Source organism: Sminthopsis crassicaudata, chromosome 3, assembly GCF_048593235.1.
Source record: "Sminthopsis crassicaudata isolate SCR6 chromosome 3, ASM4859323v1, whole genome shotgun sequence".
Classification (NCBI taxonomy): domain Eukaryota; kingdom Metazoa; phylum Chordata; class Mammalia; order Dasyuromorphia; family Dasyuridae; genus Sminthopsis; species Sminthopsis crassicaudata.
The window spans coordinates 420,755,066-420,776,632 of NC_133619.1; the positions used below are offsets into that span (position 1 = coordinate 420,755,066).

A 21,567-nucleotide genomic window follows, 5' to 3' on the forward strand; every position below is an offset into this window, starting at 1 on the left:
CCGGACCAGGAGAATATTGTATACTTCAACAACAATACTATATGATGATTAATTCTGATGGACGTGGCCATCTTCAACATTGAGATGAACCAAATCAGTTCCAATAGAGCAGAAATGAACTGAACCAGCTACATTCAGGGATAGAACTCTGGGAGACAACTATGAACCACTCCATAGAATCCCTAATCCCTCTTTTTTTGTCTGTCTTCATTTTGGATTTCCTTCATAGGCTAATTGTACAATATTTCAAAGTCCAATTCTTTTTGTACAGCAAAACAACTGTCTGGACACGTATACATATATTGTATTTAATTTATACTTTAGCATATTGAACATGTATTGGTCAACCTGCCATGGGGGGGGGGGGAGGAAGGGAAAAATTAGAACAAAAGGTTTGGCAATTGTTAATGTTGTAAAATTACCCATGCATATATCTGGTAAATAAAAACTATTAAATTAAAAAAAAAAAACAAATTACTGTATGGATGTAATATTCCTACATTTTTATATATTATACAATTGATTAGCCCTTTAGTATTGTGATTGGGCATCTCAGTGATACATAGAAGGCATTGGAAATAATCAAATAGGGATTAAATTAGAAGTGAGAATAGAAAAACTTATTGGAGACAGGAAGAGAAAGCGAGAATTTCTGGTAGAAGAGGTGTGGGGCAAATGGCACAGTGTCACACAAAATTGCCTCAATAGCTACTCATTAACACTAGTGATTAAACATTGTTTTATAATTATGAGATATATTTCTAATTGAAAGAAATTTGTTTATGTCCAGCAAAGTTCAGTTTGTATGGTTTGATCTGCATATACCCCAAAATTTAGGATTTTAGATGACTGCAGATCATATAACCTCAACTGAAACAACTGAAAAGAATCTGAAAAATGGTGCCGTTTAAAGGAAAAATTTTAGATGTTTATTTCATACCAAAATTTCATATTCCTTTATTGTTGCTGTTGTTCTTGTTGATGGACTTTTAGTTTACATATTCATGTCACTGCATGGAATCCTTGGACCTGATACATGCTCATTTATGGGGCAAAATAAGTATGCATTATATAATAGAACCATCGTCTTCCATATGTAAAATCAGTTTAACGTGAGTTAAGAAATAACATGCCTATGATGTTCTAGATCATATCAAAATTTCATTTTTCTTCTTCTAGGTAAATCTCTTCTTCCTGTTGAATATTGTACGTGTCCTCATTACCAAGTTAAAAGTCACTCACCAAGCAGAGTCAAATCTGTACATGAAAGCAGTAAGAGCAACCCTCATTCTTGTACCCCTGCTTGGTATTGAATTTGTGCTAATTCCTTGGAGACCAGGAGGACTAATTGCTGAAGAAATATATGACTATATTATGCACATCCTCATGCATTACCAGGTATGAGGCAATTGGGAGATTTATTAACATCCCTTTTACAGAATAGTTTAGTACAATTACTCATGAATACCATATATTTGTAATTTTCATTCATTTGTAGTATTTTGCCTTCTGTGAAAATGTATATTTAAGCCTATTTGCTTTTTTTCAATCATTTCATTTTGTTCAGCAGTATTGTTATTATGAATTTTCCCTTTTGTTTTATGGATTAGCTTTTCTGTAAAATAGAAGAAAGGTCAAACTCACTCTTCCCCTTCCCACATTGTATCCTTGGTTTAGAAGGCCAATTAAAAGAATCAGTATTTACTATAAAACTCAATAAAATTCATTGCCACTTAGAATCATATAGAATAAGAATATAGGTTTTAGGAATGAGACAAGTGGTAGGATACCATTTTATTTTCAAGGGAATACCCGAGTCTATGAGCTCTCTAGGCAACCTCAGCTCAAATCCCTACATGGATCTATATTTCAAAACCTTCAACTGGGACTTTCATATTTATGTGATTTCTCTAATTTAGTGACATTAAAGAAGATTACAACAATCAGAGTTATTTTCCTCTCCTCTATGACTTATGTTCATATTCTTACTCTCTAAGTTTAAGAATAGATTTATTGATATTATTGGTATATATATGTATGTGTGTGTGTTTGACATGTGTGTGTTTATATATATATATATATATATATATATATATATGTGTGTGTGTATGTGTGTGTGTGTAATACTATTTAAAGATTGGAGACTTTTCTATAGCTTTTACATTATTTAACTATTTGGGGAGCTTTATATACCTTATATCTTCAGAAGCAGACAGAATTACCCTGGTAAGTCTGCTTTTAAAGCATTTAAAATGTTGCCTCATTTTTAAATTACTGACCTTATATTTAAATTTCCCAGTGTCTCACCATGATGTGAGTTGACTTTAGGTGCTTAGAGAAAACACCAGGAGAAAACCAGTTTTGGTGGGTTTCTCCTAGCTAGAAAGGCATCATGCGTTATATCAGGGACATCTGTCATAGAGAGCCAAGATCATCCACTTTAGAAAGGCCTGTTCCAAGAAGGTTGGCCACTAAAATTTGAAATATTTTGGCCACAGCTACTTTTGGAGACAATGTATTAAAAAATGAAAGATTGTAATCTGCAAATGTAGAGAGAGCACATAAATAACATGTAAAGTGGTTTGTAAACCTTAAAGTGCTATATAAAATTCTAGCTATAATAATTATTTACCCCAATAAAATCATGGATTTTCTAATGTATTAGATACAGTATAGTTAATGATATTAAATTTATTTTTAGAAGGAGTATCAGCTCTATTTATGTGTATACAAATTTCACTCCTAGTTATATGATTAAACAAATTTTAACATTTTATTTAGTTTTGAGTTCCAAAATTTATCCTTTTTCTCCCTCTCCTCCTACCTCCCTGAGACAGTAAGTAATCAAATATAGGTACAATTTTGTAAATCATTTCCAAATTACTCATTTTGTACAAGAAGATTCAAATAAAATAAAAAGAAAGAAAGAAAGAAAATGAACAACAACATGCTTAAGTCTGTATTCAAAAATATTTCTTTCTTTGGAGACTGTTATGGGCACAACCTTCTAGTGGATGCTGGGTGTTACAGGAGCCAACTGGTAGTGGATACTTGGGATCTAATTCTGACCAACAGAACAGATTTTCATATACAAGGATGATAATGATACAAGCAGACTGAGAAGCAGTTGCATTCTCTGACCTCTCTCCTCTTCCCTCTTGCCTCCCATTTATTTCATTTCCAATTCATAAGCCACATCTGTGTCAGTAAATTTGCCATTCCTTCAAGTGTGTTAGGATTCACACCTGGGGGGGGCTTTTTGAGAAGTGACATGCCCCTTCACACTTAGGCATGGTCCTTAACAAATCCTGCTTTTTTGTTTTATGGAAACACAATTATTTTTCTCCCAACATTATGGTCAGTAAGTTTGTGCAGTATTGTGAAGTGTCTGTTATCTGAATCTATGTGCTGAGGAATACAAACAGCACTATCAAAATCTTTTCAGTCCTTTTCTTCTGGGTGGTTGCAGGGTGAGACACTATAGCAGGTGTTGAATCTTGTGAGATGTCAGGGAGACAAACTTTCTGATAAATGGACAAGTAGGACTATAGTCAGTGTATACATTTTTCCTAAGTTCTTCATTAGTTTCCCGGATCAGCGCTTTGATATCTTGGCCCATTTTAATTATCCCTACTGAAAAAGTCTTACTGGGTCTTTTTTCCCTTTCCTTCCCTGTGGGCTACCAAAGGAACTCTCCTAGGAGGATCCTACTCATGAACAGCTCTCAAGTGCTGCTGCATTTTTGTTATCTGTGTTCGTTTTCTAGTGGCTGCTGGAAATCTCATTCTGACCAGCAGAATAGAATCCCTTCAGGTAGAGTGATGATCATGATACAAGGAGACTAAAAAGCAGTTGTAGTCTCTGACCTCTATTCCTCTACCCTCTTACCTCCTCTTTATTTCATTTCCAATTCACAAGCAAGTCTGAGTCAGTAAAGGGTAATTTGCAATTCCTTCAAATGTGTTATGATTCACAGCTGTGGGGGCTTGAGTTTACCTGCCCCTTCACACTTATGTGGGGTCCTTAACAGGAGACACTTAATATGCCTAATCATTGATCTTTTGGATTGTCTTGGATCATTGTATTGCCAAGAATTAGCTATTCTTCATCAATATTGTGTATTAATTTTCTTGATTCTGTTCACTTCACTTGCATCAGTTAGTGTTGGTTTTTGTTTTTTTTTCTGAAATCCTCTTGCTGGATTATTCCTGGAATAATATCCCATTACAATCATATACTACAGCTTATTTAACCACAGCAAGTGATGAGTATCCTTCAATTTCAGTTCTTAGCTACCACAAAAATACCCTACCCTAAATATTTTTTGTACAACTGATCATATTTCTAATTCAATTAGATTATGACTTCATATACTTGTTACATTAAGAAACTTCCCATTTTAATGTATCATTTATATATTTTATATTTTTCCACATTTCTCTATTTTATCATTAATAAAATTTAAAATAAACTTTTTTTTTTTAATTTTACAGGGTCTTTTGGTCTCCACAATTTTCTGCTTCTTTAATGGAGAGGTACAGTATAAACAATTTCCAATAATCACTTTTTATGTAAAGGAATACAAAATTATTTTTTTAAAACAGCTCTCTTAAAAACTTGAAGGCCACAATCTCCCAAATATCATTCCTAAAAATCAGTTCTTAAGATCTTGGATGAAAAAGATTCTAATTTTCACTTTTCCAAAGAAAAAATTAAAAATGTATCCTTTTAAAAATTAATTGGACAGCATGTACATACATTCTGAAACAGAAAATGTTTCAATTAAATAAGAAACCTTTGCCTTTTACTGTGAACAACTTTGCTGTCAATCAGGAATTCTAAAGGAAGCATCATGTTATTTTTAAAAAATAAAGAAATAAAAGCATTCTTACAAAAAAGATATAAGTGAAGACTTACACTGGGGTAGCCAAGAGTCCAGATGCACATAAATGGATAGGATTTCTTTGCTTGCTCTGTTGAAAACAAATCATTTGAGTCATACTACAGGACAGATTATCTTCTCCTGGAAATAGGGAATAAAGGGCAAGAGTTGGGCATTTTCCCATTCTAAGCTAAAAGAAAGACACACAGAAAGTTATATATATATATATATATATATATATATATATATATATATATATATATAATTTTTTTTGGGTAGTTGTAACTATCTTTAAACTTTTTTTATTTATAGTAAGAGTAGTGTTTCTAGCACCATGAATTTTGATGGTCAAGAAAGACATAGTCAACTTCCAACTTTTCAGACCCCTAGCCATAAAGAAAAAGAAAAAAATCAGCATATTTATTAAGTGATTACTATGTGCAGTTCTGGGTGCTAGATATACAAAGACATAAAAGGAGGGAGTAATCCCTTTTTTCACGGGGGAAGGTGATGTGCAAAAATATGTTATGTCTATAAATTCATCAGGGAAGGTGCAGTGATATGCACTTTGCACCTTATGAGCAAAACAAAATTGAATTAGCTCAGAAGAAACATGAGATATACAAAGCTAGATAATCCACCTCAAATGTTCAAAGGAACTATTTGTATCTGACTTGTGTCAGTCTTCTAAACTGGTATTGGTCTGACCAACCTTAATTGGACACACCAAAACTGTACTCTAATATAGTGATGTCATTTTGGTCCTCTTCAAGAATGAAGAACAACCAACCAATTAAAATATATAATAAATAACTATGTAAAAAGGTGATACTAGATGATGGAATAAGAAAAGATCTCACATAAAAATTGTCCCAATCTATACTGTGAAGACAAGAGGCAGAGGTGAGGAGGGAGAAGATGTCAGATATAGAACACAACTTGTGCAAAGAGACAGAATTAGGATATGGAATATTGTGAGGAACATCAAGATGATAAGTTTGGATGAATTGCAGATTGTATAGAGGGAAATCATATAAAATAAACTTTGAATGATAAATTGTGGTTAGATTGTGAAAGGTTATCTATTATAAAGAAAGAATTCTATATTGATCTTAGACTTAAAGGTAGCCACTGGAATTTATTGAACAGTATAGAGACATGCACTTTATATATACACAAATGTGTATATATATACATACTCACATAACCCTTGTACACACATGTAAATCATAAATATACACCCATAATATAACCTATATTTATAAATATCTGGGCAAACACTGATACATGTGTTTAAACATATGATATATGTTATATTTGTATACATGAGAGTTATACTGTGTTATACATATATGTATAAAGGCTATTAAATACTTGTATGTTAGGATTATGATTTATATGCATCTGTGCTCATGGATGTATTATGCATGTATTCTCTTTTAGATGCTAAAAGAAAGCATAGGGGACATACAAGCTGTCAAACTTAATACTTTCTGATGCATCACATCAGATCACTTGGCTTTATGCTGTTTCCTATATGCAGACTCAGCAAAGTAGTCAAAACCTATCAGTCTAAGTGTAGTAAATGAAAAGGATAGATATAGAATATGACTGGTAAAAACAAGACTTGTTTATGTGTCTTTTTCTAAACAAAGTTCAAATTATGTTTAGTAAACATTCATAAAGTTATTGAAAGTAAGGATAATAAGGGCACTGGCTTATCAGAAATGAAAACTGAAAGTAATCAAACAAATTAGAAGGCAAATGTGTAAACATGGAAAATTGTACACAACTATGAAATACAAACAGATAATTCTGCCAAGATGCAAATATTTATCTTATATTTTCATATGATAAAATATTAGATATATAATTATGTGGACATTACCTTTTTTAATCCAGGGGGTCTTTTCATTTTATTTAAAATTTAATAAACACATTTACTTAACAGTATTTTAACAAATAAAATGTTAGTATACATATATAGAGCGAGATAGATAGATATAGATATAGATATATACCATCACCAATCATTATATCTAACTGCATATTAGAATATATATTTTTAAATAATGGTGACTCAAATCCCAAATTGCTTTATTTTAAAATCCCCTAAGATTTTTTCCTATATCCAAGGAAAAAAAGAAGCCAAAAATACTGATTTTTAGCATATCCTAAATAAATCTGGACTTTGAAAATTGCAATACTATATAAATTTTTGAGTGAAGCTGCTGGCATAGTCTTCAGTTCTTTACATCTCATAAAGTCTGTCCTCTTAATCTCTATAGATAAAAATCCAAATTTGTGCATGTCATTCTTAATTTTGATGACCTCATTGGTTCTTATCTTTCTCCTGTAACATGAAGGCATAACTGCCAGATTCATTTGATACTACTGTGATCATGTCATTCCTTTGCATGAAAAACCTGCTCATAACCTTTTACTTTATATCTTATAACCTGCTATCTAACGTTTAGTTCAATAGTCCTTTTCCTTTTTAAGGTTTACTTTCCCTATTTATCTAGCCCATCCATCCATCTACCTTTTTCTTTCTTTTTTCTTCCTTCCTTCCTTCCTTCCTTCCTTCCTTCCTTCCTTCCTTCCTTCCTTCCTTCCTTCCTTCCTTCCTTCCTTCCTTCCTTCCTTCCTTCCTTCCTTCCTTCCTTCCTTCCTTCCTTCCTTTCCTCCTTCCTTCCTTTTTTCTTTCCTTCCTTCTTTCTTTCTTTCACTTTTCTTTCTATCAAAATACCTATCTAATAGGTAAGTCCTTTTTCATTTCTCTTTTATTCTTCCCCTCCCTTTCTTTCCCCTCCACCCCCACCAAATAAGTGATTTTATTCTGGTGAATTCCCAGTACCAAAGTAAGTCAGCTGCTTAGAGTTATATAAAATAATCAAGGACACTGAAATGTTAAATTAATTGCAAGAAGTCATGGAGCCAGCATGTATCAGGAAATTGAACCTAGACCCTTTGATTATAAAACCAGCTCTCAATCTAAGGCATGTTGGTCTTTAACAAGGAATATAAGTCTGTTCCAAAGATTTTATCCATGTAGAAATTAGTGTAATAAGCATACCTGCTCCTTGTCAGCTACCATCTGATCAAGTGAAAAGGCTCAAATATATGAACATTTTACCTATTTTCCTGCTCTATCCCTGTACCTTATACATGTTCATTATCTTTGACTTCTTTATCATCACTTATGACCTACAAACCTTCCTCTTTAAGCTCATTGATGAACTCAACAAATACTTCTCTATTTCCTACTATTTAAGAGTTACTATTCTAGGTACTAAGAGTTATAAAATCGATTAATTAAAATTTATTATCTGCTCATTATATATGTCAGGCACTATATTAGATACTAAGGACCTGAAAAAATTGTCCCTTGTCCTCAGGACACTTACATTCTATTAAGATGATCAATATGGCATAAATAAACAACACAATATATTATTTTTTTAAATTTTTAACAGTTTTTTTTTTTTTTACCAGATATATGCAATTACAACATTGACAATTGCCAAACCTTTTGTTCTATTTTTCCCCTCCTTCTCCTCCATCCAAATGGCAGGTTGACGAATACATGTTAAATATTAAACAACTCAATATTAAGATTAATCTATCTACTAGATTTTCCATTTATATCTCAATAAGTCGTATATCTAAACTTTTGTATATCCAAATAAAATTTGTACCCTCACCTCTTTCATCCTCTTTCCAAATGATTAACTACATCTTCCCATATCTTTATTTTAATCACTTTACTATTCTGAGTTGCTTCACCTTTTATGTAGGAAGGGGAAGGAAAAAAATAAATAAATATAGCATATAGTAGGTGTGGCTACTGTGTACCAGGAAGTACATTCAAATGATTTAATCTTGTAACATGTAGAAAACATGTAGAAATATAAACATTTTTCTACATGTTTTAAGATTATTTAATCATACACTCCCTGTGTGCTTTCTTTTATTAAGTAAATTATATAATGCTAGCTCAGAATTTGTAAATATGTTGACTAATTGCACATCTGAATGACAATTTTTTGCATTATGTGTCTATTTTTATTGTATATTGGACAATCCCAAGAAACTCTAGGTTTTATCTCAAATTCAGAATGCACATGGCTAATAAGCTTTTTCTAAAGATTTGGTACATGCTTTATGAGAGACATGGCATATCTATATAAAACTAAAAATGTTTCTTATGAATGATAACAGAGTAGCTTCAAGCTACCCTGATTAGAAAATAAATAAAGGAAACATTCCCCTATAAACATCATATAAACATAATCTTCTGTGGAACAGGTGGGACAATATCTTAAAGGAAATAAATTTAAAACATAACATCCTTAGAATGAATAAGCTAAACAAACAAAACCAAAAATATTCTAGTTCTTTTATTACAAATATGAGTAAATAAAACCCCTGAAGACAGTTCAGGAAATTGCTTTTCCATTATTTTTCTAATGGCTCAGATGCAAGTATAAGATGGGATGGTGAACTTAAAAAAAGAAAATAGTCTAAGAATAAACAATCAAATGTTTTAAATTCATTTTGGCTTTAATACTTGAATTCAAGCTTTGATTACTCGCAGTGAGTCATGACAAACTTATATAGAAATGGGCGATTAAACCATAAATAAGAATCTATACAGGCTGCATGTTGACTTACAAAAATACACTTATATATATTGCTTTCTTATTAATATATTAACACATTAAAATCAAATAGAAACTAAATTATAAAATAAGATAGCAACTACATCTTAATCTGGTGCAGTCTTCATTCATATATTTTACATCTCTGCTCTAAATATTTTCCATTTAGACTGATTTTTCTTTTCAAGACCAATTGTCTATCTGGTATATTTTTGAAAAATCAATCAATAAATAGTGATTAAGCATGTGTTTATGTCATGCAATCTTAGGTAGTAGAAATTCAATTACAAAAAAGAAATAGTCCTAATCTTCAAGAATTTACATTCTATCAGGGAAAAATTCCAGAAGGCAAACATAAGAACACATATAAAAATATAAAAAGCAATTTATAATATAAATATAATAAATAATTCTATTTACTTTGAACTAATAACAGAATTCTAAAAAAGTTGTTTCTAGCTGTCACAAAAAACAAATACAAAGAAATGAAGTTTTAAAAAAAAGTCCAATAAAGTTATTTTTATTTAGTCCAAATATTCAGAGAAATGATGAAAAATAATTAAATTGTTGACGTATCCAAATAACTTTTCCAATGTATGTTGGACTTAATTCTGGGACATTTTAAATTAATGAATAAATGCCTTAAATGTTTAGACTGAAGCACTGAGATACTATTTGTTGTTTTTTTTTTTGCCAATTGAATTTCCACTTTAATCTTTTAATTATGTTTAATTTAAATTTTTAACTTGGAGCAGATTTTCTGGCAAAATGCTTGAGAATACATTTCCAAACAAAGAATAACAACCTCATTGTCAGAGAATTTATCTCTGAGTCAAAAAGTTATGTGTTCAAGTCCAATCCCTGACACACAGTAGTTGTGTAATTTTAAGCAAATCATTCTCAAGACAGGAAATTCTCAGACTAGATGCTATAGACTAGTTTCTGATCTACATTTGAAAGCACTTATTCATTTGGAATTTCCTACACCTATGACATCAGAGTTCTGGATCCCATGTTATTATAGTGAATATTACAAAAAATATTGGATCAATATATATGCATTGTTCTTCAAAAGTCATGCCTGTCACAGAAATTTTGAATGGAAATAAATTATTTTATTCTGTAATCACAATAGTTTCCCAGGATTTATTATTTGACTCCATAGAAATCAGGATAAAAGTATGAATTTATCAAAATTTAATAGAACTTTCAGAACAATGACAACCATACTATTCAACCACTTAGGCTTTTTTTTTAAAAATAAGACACCAAACATTTGAATATTTAAAATCATCTATGTAATTGATTAATTTTTATGTAGTGCTTGAAAGCCCATAATGCTGTCTACATTAGATGTCAATATAAACTTGTTTACATGTTGAAAAATGAAAGTTAAAAGGAATATCTAAATAATTATTATATATCTTTTCAGTTCAAGTATACTAGTAACAACATCTGTAATAAACAAAAAAAAAAAAAATCTCCCTTTGAATACCCTTATGATGATTTCATCAGCTTCTATGGTTCTAATGATCATCTTTTTAGAAGATTCCCACATCTACATATACAATCTCATATCTCTCCTGATTTCAAATTTGATATTATTTTGTGGGCCTCCATTTTGAAAATTTCCAAACAAAAGTTTCCATAAGTATCTCAATTTTGATGTGTCTAAAAAGATATAATTATCTTTTATCCAAACCTATCTCTCTTCTGAATTTCCCTATTACTGTTGAAGGGAACTACCATTCTCACAGTCACCTATGTTCACAGTTTCAGATTCATGCCCTAATTTTCATTTTCCCTCAATATCCCTCCCCTCATTTCTACTCAGGTGCCACTTCTTTCCAGTAGTACCTCCAAAATCTCCTTATCAACCTTCCATTCTCTGTGTTCTTATATAGTAAGTTCTCTCTCTAACCTTATCTTCTGGATAATTACAGAAGCTATCCAAATGATCTTCCTTTCTCACATCTCTCCCATCTTAGAACCTTTTTCCACACAGCTGCCAAAGAGATGTGTTTTAGAACAAGGATTTGCCTGACATGCCTTAGCTTAAAAACAAACAAAAAAATTAGTAAATACATATTGTTCTTAAATATATATGTGTATATATATATACACATATATGTATGTGTATATATACATTTATATGTGTATATACATATATATGTATATATATATATACATATATATATACATATACATATCTATATATACATACATATATATATATATATATATATATATATGTGTAATCCTCTTTTTGGAACTTAATGCCCCTTGTAATCTGGCACCACCAATCTTTACTCTTTCCAAAATTTTTATCCATGACTTTCTTATTTACAGTTCCTAACCTAGCCCTCAGATGTCTTCCCATACTTGGAATACATTCCCATCTCCCTTCTATCTCTTAGGATACACCTAGGTTCTTTAAAAAAAATTCCTCAGGTCCATTTCTGGTTACTACATGAACTTTTTCTTAACTTCCTAAGTGCAGTGCAAATCTGCCACCAAAACTAGTTAATCTTATTACTTTTAATGATAATTATTGTTTTAAAAAACTGAAAAAATAACAATGTGTATTGCCCAAAGAGAACAGAAATTTATCAAGTATAGAGCCTACACCAGGTATTCTACTAAGCTCTTTTACAAACATACATATCATTCTTCCCCTTATTAGATGTAAGCTTCTTTAGGGCACAAAGGGTTTTGTTTTTTACTTTGTATACTCAGTGTCTGGCATATGAAAAGCATTTAGTAAATGCTTTTGTATTGATTTTCCAAAAAAAGCTAGATTATATTCTGAATGCATTAAAATGTTATCTTTTTAAAAAAATGAATATCAATCAACAACAAAATAATTTTCTTTTGTTTATTTGTATTTCTTCTTCCTTTGTCTGAATGTTTAGGTTCAAGCAGTTTTGAGAAGGCACTGGAATCAATATAGAATCCAATTTGGGAGCAGTTTTTCCAATTCAGATGCCCTTCGGACAGCTTCTTATACTGTGTCTTCCATCAGTGATGTTCATGGCTACACTAATGACCTTGGTACTGAACAATTGAATGGAAAAACCTTCCATGACATGGAAAATGTGGTTCTGAAAACAGAAAATTTTTATGCTTGATTACAGAAGAATTACAAACTTTATTACCACCTTTGAACCCTTATTGCTAAAGGATTGTGTTCATGACTCTATGGCCAGAAGATTTTTTTAGCTAACATGGACTTGTTTCTCTTGAGTGCCACAAAAATAGCCCATAAATACATAAGCATATGTTGGTAAGAATACATACATATGTGCACATTTAGCTTGATTCTACTTTTCAGGTCTGGACAACTGTTCACCATATATTTCCTCCCTTTCATGGAGGGGAGACGAGCCTTTCTGATGCATTAGTTCGATGCATCAGTGAATAGTATGATCCCTTCCGACAACTGCACAGTGGTCAGAAGAAGAGCTAGCTACTTATGCTGCCCATGACTATCATCCCTAGAAAAATCAACAGAGCAAAAACTGCTGTGCTCACTTGTTGACTCACCCTAATACCACTCTGGACGATGTTCCTTTGTTTCAGCATGCTATGCACAGGACTGGCAGTGTGCATAGGACAGGGCTGCAAAGCATTTACTGCAGCAAGCAGAATATGTGAATTGATTGTAGACCATTTTTCCTCCCTCACAACCTAGGTGGAGGGAGTCAGGTCAATAAGGAGTATATGTAAATAGAAACTTTTCCTTTTGAGTTTCTACTATGTAGACAATCATCATTGCATTCTGTATGATGAAATTTGATGAAGGATTTCTTAATTTCTATGGAGCCTGTATAAAGCTCTTCTTGTGAAAATTATATACCATTTTCAGTAACCTAGCTTGTAAATAATTTTAATGCATTTTTTGTCTATGAACTTAGAAGGCTTGAAGTAGATACATTAATATTACAGTATATGCAGGTTAATTTCTAATATAAGAAGTGCCATCACTGATTATGCTAAAATAAGAGTCTAGAATAATTATGCTAAGCCAATTCATTTAGAAATATTTTAGGAACACAAATGGATGGTAGCATCAGAAATTTCATAATAAGGGGAAGAAAAAAATCATAATGAAAGATAATATTTGTCACAGACCAAAACGTCAATCAAGTGGAAAATTTTAGAATGCAGTTGGCATATTTGGGAGAAATATTGCCATTTTCTTTCAGAAGTTATACCTAAGGAATGAGTGTTCTAAATATGTTTAATGCATTTCAAATATAAATTTATATCCTAATCCTAAAAATGAGGGTGAAATAAAAAATTTTAGGTTTGTTAAGAGCTGCTAAGATATTTTATACATTGATTAATTTCACATCCAACAACCACATCATTCTAGTTAAGTTGATTATATGGAAAAAAATACAATGTTTTAAAAAGTATTCCACCTAATGAAATGAGTGACACAAATCATGAATCTTTTAAAATGCTTTGTTTCTGAGCAAGTATAATATTTTGAATAAAATATAATTTGCATAAACATACAACAAATAAAAAACAATTGTGTATATTACCGTGTTTCCCCGATAATAAGACACTGTCTTATTATTTTTTTGGGACTAAAAAACACCAGAGGGCTTATTTTCAGGGGAGGGCTTATTTTATCCTCCATCATGCCCCTTTTATCCTCCATCATGCCCATTTTAGCCTCCATCATGCCCCTTTTAGCCTCCATCATGCCCCCTGAGTGCTTATTTTATTCTCCATCGCTTACTGAACTTACCGAGTTTTTAGATGGTCCTGTCTCAGCTCTACTCCGCGGCGCTGCTCTCAGTAGCGCCAGCAAGCAAATCACCAGAGAAGAAGAGGATGACGCGCTCACTGCTGCAGCTCTGATTGGATGCAGCTCTGAGAGCGCGACGTGCGTTTCACCCGGGAGGGGAGGGCGGCGCTGCTTACTGAAGGTACCGCTACGCAGCATATAGCGCAGGGGATCACCATGATGACCGTTTTCATAGTAAGTTCGATAGGGCTTATTTTCGGGGGAGGGCTTATTTTAGCGGAATATTAAAGAGTATGTGGGTGTCTTATTTTCAGGATAGGTCTTATTATCGGGGAAACACGGTATTAGAGAATTTGATTTCACAGAAAACCTATTAGACTAATAGCAAAAATGTGAAGAACTTACCCCAAAACTAAAACACCTCCTAAGTAATAGAGCATTGGTTTCACTAAAAGCAAACTTCCTTATCTTCAGAGGAGCCATAATATCTCTTCCTCACAACTGCTAAACATATATTTTAACAAGAATCATATCGTGTCATTGAAAAGTCATACAAAGATTTTAAAATATAATAGCATATGATTAATTATTTGACTATTACGGTGGCTTACCAACATTCATAATGTTTTAGTCCTCAGTTATTTCTAAATTTAAAAGTGTTTTTGTTATAATTATTATTTTTGTTGTTTTTAAATAATCTAGGAAAATTTTCTAGTTAGAATTAAATCATTTAGCTAAAGGAACTGGTTAGCAAATATATAAATTATAAATTGTCCAGATGTTTTGCTAATACCAAGTGTAAGGAATTGACAGTAGATATCAGATTTATGAAGACAAGCTATTCTGACCTTCCAACTTGTAAAGTTAATTAAAATAATCTTCTATTTTTGTTTAACTCATTTATTTGCAAAACCTTTTCTGCAAAAGATTCAAATGCTGGAACTGCCATGCTCAGTTTTACATACATACATATATATTGTATATATTTTAATATCAGATCTATTTATGTGTACTATTTAGCTATACTGCCATAACAGAACTTAAAATGACTACAGAAAATGTTCTATTTTCAAAGAGTATTTTATTCTAAATACAGCATTATGTGAGGACCTATCAATTGTTGATCTTTTATCAGTATGCTTAGATCAGAACCTCATGCTGATTTGTTATATGGTTAGGTTTTTTTTTAATAAATATTTTTGCAACAGTTTCATGTGTAATCAAATCAATAAATTAGTTATATTTTTGTGCACTTACCTTCTAAGATGTTATGCTTCTAAATGTTAGACCTGTTCTGACAAATAAAAAATGTATATCTTATTCAATTAGAATTGTATGATGAATGGTAAAAACAAAACTTTTTTTTTTTATTTATCCCTCTAACACCCCCCCCAAAAAAAAAAACTCAATGAAAAATGTTTTTGTATCTATACAGTATTTATCTCAATCATTTTATATATATGATCTTGATAAGTAATTGCTCTTTGTAATACAACTATAGTAAAATATTGCAAAAGATAATTCCTTCCCCAAAAAGTCATGACTTGGTTTTTATTTTTAAAGAATTAATTTACCAGTGATTTATTTCATGAAATATTTGTATTGGGCATTCGTTCAAATATAAACTATGTACATAGAATTAATAATAGTTATAGCATTGTATTTATTGCTTAAAATAATGAAAATGTGAACCTTTGTTGTTTTTTTTTTCTATTTTCATCATCCTTATAAGAACCATGATGTCTTTCAACCAATAAGAAAGGGTTGAGGTATTCTGAACAATAAAAGTTTTTTTTAAATTGTGTTTATTTAAGGCTTTATTGGGTACTTAAGACACATTTTGAAGTCAGAGTTTATACTTTGATGAGATATTCAGATAGTAATACATACATTTATTCTTTGTGATTTACTTATTGCCTTTTTGTTCATGTGAAAATTCCCATAATGATTCAAAGCCAAACTTACGTCTTGATTTTTATAAAATCTCTATATAATTTCTCATTTTTAAAAGAAATCAAGCTAAGAATCAACCAAAAAAACATTTAAGATTATATATAAAAAGTATTAATGGTAGGTAGGCTTTGCATATTAACAATGAGTAGTCAAATTGCTTAAGTTCCTAATGTGCCAATTAAAACTACTATATAAATTGGAGAAAAGCTATAAATTCTCATTGGTAATGGAAATATCATAAAAAAGGAAAATTTATCAGGACTTACCTAAAGCAAAAAATCTGTGACATTGAATGGGAAAAAAAAAATGAAACATTATCCTAGACACTGAAGATACAAAGATACACACACACACACACACACACACACACACACACACACACACACACACACATACACACACACACATACACACACACAGAAAATATATACAATGTAAATATAAGCATAAATTATAACAATTTAAAACACTAGCATTTATATAAGGCTATTTTAAGAGACTGAAGAAAAAAATTGGAAGAAAGGAGGGAAGAGGGAAAGAAAAAATGGTGGTAGAAATTTCTTTGAGAATGTGGGGTAGATAGATAATTGTAAGCAGTCTATGTACATAAAAGATATTATATAAACTGAACATGTTTGCATAGAATGCTTTTCCAAGAATGTTAAAGGTTATAAAATCCCATCGTATAGTTTATGCATTCCAAATTCTGATCATTTTCGCCATGGATTTATTTGGTAAATATTGGTTGAGTACAAAATAGAATTAAAATATTTCTGTCATTCATTCAGACATGATGCAAATTATCTCATTTTAACAGGGAAAACACATAATATCTTTTGTCCCATTCTGATACAAAGAATAAAAGTTGGCATAGTATTAGAGTATCAGATCATAGTATCAGACCTAAAAAGAGTCTCTTAGGTCATCTATTTTGATTTTCTCATTTAATTGTTCAGAAATGTTTGAACCTTTGTGATCCCATTTGTTTGCTGCCATTTCCTCTCCAGCTCACTTTACAGATTTGGAATTGAGGCAAATGGGATTATGTGACTTGCTCAGGATCACACAACTAGTAGGTATCTCAGGTCAGATTTGAACCCAGGAAAATTGATTTTCTCACTCCAGACAGACACTCTATCCAAAATATCACTCAGCTATTGCATTTTACAGGTTAAAACACAAAAGCCCAGAAGAGTCATTTGATTTGCCTTAAAGGCAGACCAGATTTTATCCCATATTCTATGACTTTTAGGGCATCACTCTGTCTTGTTTTCCTGTGTCAAAGTCCCTCTAGAAAATTTATACCTATAAATCTCACAAATCCTTTAGTTTCCATTAAAGAAACACAATATATAACACCATTTTTCCCTTTAAGGACTTCTATGCAGCTGGAAGATTAACTCAGAGTAACTTGACATTGTACTGTTTCTGAAATTCCCATATTTATCAGAGTTTTATCAAATCATGAGATGGTTTCAGTCTACATTTTATGTGTTAGATTTTTTTTTTCACTTGGGCCTCAGCTATCTATATTTGCAAATAATAGTGTTTTTTTTATACTAACAGATCCTAAGAAACTTCTGAAAATAATCTGACTCCTTGATAAAATAGTTGCAATTACATGCAGATGAGATTTAGTAATCAAAAGTACAGCTATAAACTTGTAAAACAACTAATGAACTGATGAAAAATGAAAACAACCAGAAAGTCCTAAATAACTTATCCAGCAAAGTTGAGTATAATCCAAAATGGGGAGGGGGGAAGGAAATTTAATGAACTGAAAGAATTTCAGACATCTGTAACAAAAAAGCTCAATGTTAAATTTTATAAAAAAAGATCCAAAAGAAATATAAGATCACTAAAGATAATTATAAGACAATTATTAAAATCAAACTATGTACTTATGATATATGAAAATACTATTAATAGCAGTAATTAATTATAAGTAGTAGTAATTGTATTCTTAAAACTATTATCATTACTTAGGTCATCTGAAAGAAATATTGAGACTGAATTGTATATGATAAGATGACTTTTTTTTAATTAAAAAAATAATAATAGCTTTTAATTTTTAAAATACATGCAAAGATCGTTTTCAACATTCATTTTTGCAAAACCTTGTGCTCCAAATTTTTCTTCCTCCCTTCTCCTCAGACTCTCCCCTAGATGGCAAATGATTCAATATATATTAATCATGTGCAATTCTTCTAAACATATTTCCATATTTATCATGCTGCACAAGAAAATAAAAAACATAAAAAATAGAAAAATGAGAATGAAAAAAAGCAGCTAAAGTATAACATGCTGTTGTCTCCAGAAGCTGCCGATCGCTCTCTGGGAGGAGATCTACTGTGTCAACTCAAATCTCTCAGACAGATTTTTCTTCCTGCAGAGAACCGTTGTCTCCAGACAGTTGCCGTTAACTCTGTTCCAGAGTAGTGACTTCCCTCCTTTATCCTCCCAGAGAATGGGCATGGGATAATGCAAGGGCTTCTGGGAAAAATTACTTCAACCAATGAACTTGCTCCTCCTAAGCATGCAAGCTCTTTCCCAGAAATTCACAAGTAAAAACTCCCAGTAAAGGCCAGAACTAGAGATTTGTCAAGTACAGACTTAGCACTTAGTAAGAACCTAATTTCTCATTATCTCACTAACACTTAGTAAGAACCTAACACTAAATAACAATTAAAAAAAGGGGAAAATGTTATGCTGTGATATACATTCAGTAGCCATCATCCTCTTTCTGTGTGTAAATGGCTCTCTATCTTGAGTCTATTGGAACTGGCCTGAATCAATTAAAGTGCTTCTAAAAAGTAAAATTGGGTAGGAACGGGTTAGCAGAAATTACTTCATAAAAAAAAAAAAAAAAAAAAAAAAAAAAAAAAGATGTAGAAGGAGGAATATAGAGAGCTGGAAATATTGAACCCAACTCTCTCATTTGGATTAAAGAGAAAACAATTTATAAATCTGAAGAGAGAAATTAAAGCAATAGGAGAAATTAAAGCAATAGGGATAGGAAGAAAAAAGTTAAGAAGGAAAATAGAAGAAATGGAGGGAAATAAAATATTTGAAAGGAATAGCAAATCATATAAAGTAGCTTTGGCATTTCATGGTCAATAATGTTTTTAATTGTATTATCTTACAGAAAATCCATAATTCCACAATTTAAATTCTATAAATCAAAAATGAAATTTAACAAAAAAGAGTAAATCCAAAAATAGTAATTATAACTGTGAATAAGAATTTGAAAAATAATTACAAAATTCATTTGGAAAAACAAAGAATCAATAATATCAAAGACAACAATGAAATCACAGCTCCCTTGTTTTTTGTAATATAATTTTCCAAAACCTACAATCACTTAGTGTAGAAGCTGCTAAGTTTTGTGAAATCCAAATTTGTTTTTCCATGGTATTTAAATTTTAGTGTTTTTTTTCCCTCTTGTTGCTTGCAATGTTTTCTCTTTATGTTGGGGATTTGAAACTTAGCTATAAGATGTCTGTAAATTTTCTTCTGAGGATTTTTTTTCATGTGGTGATCAGTGGATTCTTCCTATTACTAATTTTTTATTGTTGACCTAGGGAAATTTTCTTTAATAATTTCTTGTAATAAGCCAAACATCAAATCATTTTTGTCATCTAGTGCTTAGTAATAGGTTGATCCTCACAGTTTAATTCAGTATGAAAGAGGTAGAGCAACATCCCAGATGATTGAGTTCTGTAAGTTGATAATTTTGTGTTACCCATAAATGATGTTATAAATATCCAAATGATAATTGGCTAAAAGTACTCCACCTATGAAAAAGGAGGTTGCCTCGCTCTACCTTCTCACCAATAGACAACCATTACATTCTATCTATTCCCCCTTTGAAATATAATGTATGACCTTTCTACTTATGATACATTCTAATTCTCATTAACATTGTTCAAGAAAAAAGCAGCTCCTTCCTCCTATAAGAATACTTATGTGTAGGGGCAGCTAGGTGGCTCAGTAGATAGAGCACCAGCCTTGAATTCAGGAGGACCCGTGTTCAAATCTGGTCTCAGACACTTAACACTTTACTTCCTAGCTGTGTGACCCTGGGCAAGTCACTTAACCCCAGCCTCAAAAAAAAAAAAAAAAAAAAAAAAAGGAATACTTATGTGTGTATGTGTGTGTGTGTGTATATATATGTAATTTGCCACTGCCAGGAATCCAAATATAGTACATTTTCTGCAGTTTACTAATTTTTTTGTTCCTTTAGTCTCAATATCACATGGAGTTAAAAACCTCAAATCTAAATAACTTCTTAACTCATGGGTGACTTAAGTGATTGTTGCTTCTTGCATTCTTGCCATGTCTCATTGTGTCATGGGGCTCAGTTGTCAGCAGGATCCTAAACAGCATTTTGAATATAAAGGCTTTACCATCTTTTTTTTTGGGGGGGGGAGTTTTCCAGACCTTCCACATTAAATAATATTGCTTGGTTTTGAAAAGTAACTCAAATCCCTGCCAAATTCCTAAGGTGAAGAGAAGGGATTCTTTCCTGCTATTTGTGAGGTCTCATGTTGTACTTCTAGTCATTTTTCCTCTCTTGCTTTCTCTACTGTTTAGACTTTAGTAACCTTCTAATCTGGCTTTTCTCTTTGCTACCTCAGCATCTTTTTCATACAGAGAATAATGATTACACAAAATTCCCACATGAAAGTAATTATTTTTTACTGTAAAAGTTTTACTGACTCACTTCAGGACAGTTGGAGAACAATTAAAGGCTATATTTGGGCTTTACACAAACTGGATAGTGGGAAAATCAGCAGAACCTATATTCAAAGTGGTTGAATGCTCACATTTTGTGGCAGTAAAAAAAAATAAATAAAGGTTTATATAGTACTTCATTTATTATTTCATCTTCAAAATTAATAGCCTTTTTGGTGTTCTATAATCTATACTGCATAATTGCATGATAAATTTCCAGTAAGAATAACTACTTTAAAATAGCACCTCTGAATTTGAAATGTGATATTCATGAAAGTTTCTTAAAACTGGAAATGAGATTATGCTATCTGACATGATAGGCTTTTAGAAAATGAATATTAATGAAAACTCAATGCATCAGTCAGAGAAAAAGGCAACAAGGCTTAGAGGAGCAGAAGCATGTGCAAGCATAGAATGCTTGATGGGATTTTTTCTCATGTTTTCATGTACCTTGGGTAGAAAACTATGGAAGTTTAACTTCAGAAACTGATAAGATATGGTAGGTTTTACTGCAGGAAAATGTCAGAACAGTGTGTACACTAATCATATTGGCACTTCCTTTTGGTACATTCATTATC

General features: G+C 31.5%; 1 protein-coding gene across 1 annotated transcript in view; it reads left to right on the forward strand.

The window, feature by feature from the left end:
• Positions 1 to 16,110, forward strand: part of CALCRL (calcitonin receptor like receptor) — a 121,259-nt gene extending 105,149 nt beyond the window's left edge. Inside the window, exons 14-17 of the mRNA XM_074302909.1 lie at positions 1,180 to 1,398; positions 4,494 to 4,535; positions 12,456 to 14,094; positions 14,651 to 16,110. Of these exons, the coding sequence (XP_074159010.1) occupies positions 1,180 to 1,398; positions 4,494 to 4,535; positions 12,456 to 12,671 (477 nt within the window). The 3' untranslated portion in view covers positions 12,672 to 14,094; positions 14,651 to 16,110. The remainder of the gene's footprint in view (positions 1 to 1,179; positions 1,399 to 4,493; positions 4,536 to 12,455; positions 14,095 to 14,650) is intronic.
• Positions 16,111 to 21,567: the final 5,457 nt, after the last annotated feature.